The sequence below is a fragment of the Merops nubicus genome, unplaced genomic scaffold (assembly GCF_000691845.1).
Source record: "Merops nubicus isolate BGI_N331 unplaced genomic scaffold, ASM69184v1 scaffold5907, whole genome shotgun sequence".
Lineage (NCBI taxonomy): Eukaryota > Metazoa > Chordata > Aves > Coraciiformes > Meropidae > Merops > Merops nubicus.
Window position 1 is genome coordinate 13,649 of NW_008620866.1, and position 5,316 is coordinate 18,964.

At 40.7% G+C, this 5,316-nt stretch overlaps 1 protein-coding gene across 1 annotated transcript in view; it reads left to right on the forward strand.

Annotated features, from left to right (window-relative positions):
* Positions 1-341: 341 nt before the first annotated feature.
* Positions 342-5,316, forward strand: part of LOC103776712 (tyrosine-protein kinase Tec-like) — a gene marked incomplete at its 3' end in the record, with an annotated part of 8,948 nt that continues 3,973 nt past the window's right edge. Inside the window, exons 1-5 of the mRNA XM_008944234.1 lie at positions 342-485; positions 855-956; positions 1,846-1,927; positions 3,427-3,555; positions 4,867-4,907. Of these exons, the coding sequence (XP_008942482.1) occupies positions 342-485; positions 855-956; positions 1,846-1,927; positions 3,427-3,555; positions 4,867-4,907 (498 nt within the window). The remainder of the gene's footprint in view (positions 486-854; positions 957-1,845; positions 1,928-3,426; positions 3,556-4,866; positions 4,908-5,316) is intronic.

Here is a 5,316-nt window from a genome sequence, read left to right on the forward strand (position 1 = left end):
GCCAACTTGAAGGTCTGCTTTTGTGTGGACTTCGCTGTTCCTACCAACTGCTTTTGCACATAGACTAAAGCCCAGTACACCCCACCCCTGGCTATGAGTAGTCCTTCCATAGAGCTTCCTCTTTGGAGTGTTGAACTACAGTATATTTCCATGCACTGTCACCTTGGGCAGCACCTGCTGAGCACTGTGGGCACTCCTTTCCTTCCTTAAAGTCTTTATAAGTATCAATTTATGCAAGCCAGATCTTCTCAGATGTCTGTGCTTTTGACCTTGCTTCTCCACAGTTTCTGCTAGCCTTGGTCAAAGAATTTACTTCAGCACAGACCCCAGCTTGGCCAGGGATGGGTTTCAGCTCTATCTTCTGCTTCCAGCCTCAGCAGGCACTTGTGCTGCCTCTGCAGCATCCTAGTTTCTCTAGCAACTTGGTGAAACATGGTGGTAGCCACAAATGGTGGGAGCACTTCAGCAGCAAAGTGAGGGAGCGGGTGAGATGCATTGGCACCCATTTTCCTCACCAGTTTTAATCATAATTAAAAATAAGCAAGGGCAAAGCTTGTCTTCATATGCACTCAAGTTATTTTTTTTGGAAAGAAGAGTAGATTAAACCTATGTTTGCAGCTGATTGGAAACCTTATGTAGAAAGAAGTGGTGCTTTTTACTGAACAGTCTTACTGTGCTCTCTGCACTTTCACCAGTGTAAATCTTTATAAACCCCCCCCCCCATTTTTCAAATTACTTTTACAGTTAAAGCATCATCAGTATCATAAGTGGAAAAGAAAATAAGTCTCTGTTGAAAAAAGAATTAGATAAATCAGTTATATTTTACATAATGTTTTTTTGCGATTCTCTTGTAGAAAAAGTACAGAAAAGGATCTGTGGATATTTCAAGGATAAAATGTGTGGAGGTTGTAAAAAGTGATGGTATTATTCCATGTCAAAATAAATATCCATTTCAGGTATGTTCATTTTATACATAACCTATAAATGACAGTGCTGATTTCAATACTGCCAAAGCCATTTGGTGTAACTTGCTTGAAATTACTGTTACTTCTAAATACTGAGCCCGTTCTCTGGCTCTCTGGGACTGCATAGGAGGTGTTTCAGGATCAGTGACTGAAACTTGTCCCCAGAAAGCTCTGCTCCCCCTACAGTCCCCTCCCTTTGGAGTTGTGCCTCATACACTTGGTCTTTTTGTTTTTCCCACTCTTTCTGCTTGGGTTTTGGCTGGAAAGTGCCTTGTCCTGGTCTTTCTTCAAAACAGGTTACTTGGAAGCCATTTCCCCTGTCTTCATTCTTTCGCATTAAGTTTAATTACCATTAAATGAATAGAATAAGAAAATCAAGATAAAACTTGTTGCATTTTCTTCCATTGTGAACTGAATGGAAATAAACACAGAGAACATAGTGATTGAGGAGGAAAAAGAAAAATATGAGTGGTTGGATGCTGTGCCTGCTTGCAATAGAAGCAATGGTTGGAGTCTGGGTGAATTCCACTGCCAGAGAGGGAACTCTGGTCCCTTACTCCCAGGACAATACTTGTTTTCCACCAATACAAGCAGTGGAAAAAAAAAAAAAGCAAGCAAGAATCACCCCAGAGCAGTAGAGAATCACAAGGAATTATGCAATGGCTGGGAACAAAGGATGTCTGATTATGAAATAGCTTTAGCAATTAAATTGAACTGTTTTTAGAAAATCCAGTGAAGAATGAACAACGCAAAGTGTGAAGCAAACATTTTAAGGAATGCTTTCAAAATAATATACCATCACAAAATTCTTCCTTATTCAACTGAAAGCACCATATATGAATAATAACTCTAACTTTTTCACAATTTTCCCCCCCTCCAGGTTGTATATGATGCCAATACGCTTTATATATTTGCACCAAGTGCACAAAGCCGGGATCAGTGGGTGAGGAATCTGAAAGAAGGTAATGGAAATTGCTCATGCTTAACATCTGACATACATAGATACCTTTACTTGAGCTGTCTGCCCAGGATGGAGTTAACTTCATGCTGTGTTTTGGATCTGTGACCAAAACAGTGTTGAAAACACACCAATGTTTTAGTTGCTGCTGAGCAGTGCTTGCACAGCATGTGGGCTGCCTTTTGCCCCTTCTACCCCTGCAGTGAGGAGGCTGGGGAGGTGACACAGCTCAGACAGTGGACCTGGACTGACCAAAGGGATATTCTGGACCATATAACATTGTGCTCAGCAATAAAAACTGGGATAGAGGAAGATGGGGGTTGAGGTTTTTTGGCTTCCATATTGGCTGTTGCTCAGAGACTGGCTGGGAATTAGTCTGCTTGTGGAAGATGGTGATGCCTTTTAACATTACTTTTAGGGTTTTTCTTTCTTCTGGTTATTAAGCTGTCTTTATCTGAAGCCACATGTTTTCTTCTCTTGTTCTTTCTGTCTTTCCCTGTCCTGCTGGCTGAGGGGAGTGGGTGTGTGGCTGCGTGGGTGTTTTGCTGCTGGCTGGTGTCAACCCACAACAAGCTAGAAGAATGAAATGGTAGAGCTTTTGTTGCATATATCCACTGAATTTTATTTTTTTTAAATTGGGCCAGCTCATTGTTTGCATACACAGCATGTGATAATAGGTACTGGGAGTATCAGACACCCAGACATTTAATTTGATTTTTGAAGTCCAGCTGCAATCAGAATTTGACTCTATGCTTTTACACAATGTGTAAATCATCAAAAACTTTTTCCGAGCTAGTTAATGGCATCACTCAAAAGGCAGGAGGCATCTCTACTGAGATGTGATCCGATTAATGTTATCCTAGTGAGTGAAGATTTTTTTTTTAAGAGCCTTTTAATGCTTTCTGCCACCATCAAATGCTCACATTAAATGCAGGTGCTCTGTGAAGTAATGAGAAATAATTTCTGGGGTGGGGACCATGGGGCAAGGAGTAACTTCTGAAAGCTCAGCAGGCTCTTAGGGTGAGGGTAGGGAGCCGTTCAGACCAAACCCAGGTGTTGTGCCATGTAATAGTGGTAAATATCAGCTATCTTTCCCTCCAGAACACTAACTGTAGAGGAAACCGAGTCACTTGCAGCAGTAATAAAAAGGAAAGGGCAGGCAGAGGTTCCAGGGCCTTCACAGCTGCCTGACTGATTCATAGGGTGCAGGTGGGTGCCTGGGCCTCCTTTTGTGACCTCCAAACCCCTGCTGTGAGGTGGCTGGTTTAGGCAGGGAGTGTAGTACTCTTTTCTGGAATAAAGTCATGTATTATTCTAAAAATGTCATTTACTAACATTGTATCTCCTCCATGTAAACTTGTAAGAAGGTCCTTAAGAGAAGCAATGGTGAAGTAGAGGACTAATGAAGATTATGTCTCATGTCATATTGTAATATCTATTAAAAATGTCCCTCTTGCAGATTTTGGTTTTATATCTTTCAGTATATGCTTTTTCTTCTTGTAGAAATAAAGAACAACAGTAATATAATGATAAAATATCACCCTAAATTCTGGACAGAGGGAATTTATCAGTGCTGCAGACAGACAGACAAACTAGCACCTGGCTGTGAGAAATATAATCTCTTTGAAAACAGTGAGTACACATGTTTTCAGATTAAGTTATTTTGGCATATTTTTCTGCTTTTTTTGTATGATCCTGTCATCACACCTGAATGCCCTAGACATCAGAAAAATTTATAGAGCAGAAAGAATCATGGATACTGGGCCTAAAGTAAATGTTTGTTTCATTTCCAAGCGTTTTGTAAAAATATAAAAGCCAGTAAATTGTCCTCACAAAAAAAAAAAAAAGTTTAAGGCTGAGAGGAATCATTGAGGGTGATGAATTTCACTTGGTTTTACCATTTGAATCTTACTTGACCAAGCTTTACATACTGATGTAAAAAAACAAACAATTGTGTTGCATTGAGAGTTGCTACTGCAGTGTAAAAATGATACAAGAAGGCTTAATGTAGTTCCAGACACAGGACTGAATTTTCTTAGAGGTTTGTAAATGACTTTATGCTGAACCTGGATGAATTGTGATTTCTATAGACACATACGTCTTCCAGGGCCCAAGTCACAGATTCTGCTTCTTCAGCAGTGGATGCTGTAGCATGCAAAGATGTGCAAGTGAGAACCTCACTGCAATATTGTCCTGTATAAGGGTACAGTAATTTAGTCCTTGTTTTAATAAAAATTTTATAGTAGGAAATTAAATTGAGCCGTTGCTTGCCTCCCAATGAAATCAGCAGTGCCTGGATGATTTCCCGTGTCAGCACCTTAAATGCCAATGATGTGGGGATGTGTGGATTTACTTGCATTAAAAGACTTGAAGAATAAACAGTGGCTCTTGGCCAGCATTATTTGACAAGACGTAAAACATGACATATAGCTCAAACTTTTAAGTGTGCAAGAAAACAATGCAGGAGAAAAAGTATGTTTGGATCTGAGAGGCAGCAAAACCAGTATATACGACTGTTACACCTTATTTAGCAAAACAAGGGTCAGGGGAAGTATTTTTTAGAAGAGCGGCTCTTCATAAGAACAGACCTGTAGGTTGTCACAGTAAGAAAAACATTGCTTCCTTTTATATACTTTTTGAAATTTCTGTTGCTTTTTTTTTTCCTTCATGTATTTCTGCATCTGAGGGCTGGTTCAGGCATCTGTGACACATTCTGGTGTGGCACAGACATTGCCAAATCTGTGATGAATGTAGCCTGCTATCTAATTCAGTATGTTTTTGAAAGAATATTTAACCAATGTCTTCCGAATGCTGAATTGAAGCTGTCTTTGCTTTCTGACTAAGATATCCTGAAGACTAGTTAAGATATTAAACCCTTTGTTTAGTTTTCAAATTTATAGTTAAATGGATAGGCAAAAATCCTTCCTTGTGCTTTGTTTCTAGGTGTAATGGGATTGCCTTCTCCAATGCCAGAAAAAAATTCGGTGGGTAGACTCATTAAAATATGCAGTAGATAATTGCTGCTTTTTGAGATGTCATTTAAATTTCCAGGGATTCTTTCCATATATTGGAACAAAGATCTATTTCTGTATGTGTCAGTGGGTGTCGTTCTCCATCTCAGGGTGGAGAAAATCCCACTGAAGTTTAGCTGCACCTGTTAGCTGTACTGCTGGTGGGAGAGGGGGTAGGGAAGCAAATGCCAGCTGGAATGGCCCTTTACTGGCAGCTTCAGGGCTGCTGCGTGAGCCAGCCCCACGGATAGCACCCAGGCGATCATCTGCCATGGGCTCCAGCTGCCTCCCTGGGCCACTGTGCTCCCTCCTGGGGCAGCGTGGAACTAGCCCAGCTTTTGCCTCTGGGGTGCTCGGCTGGTTTGTGCTGGTGAGGGAGGGA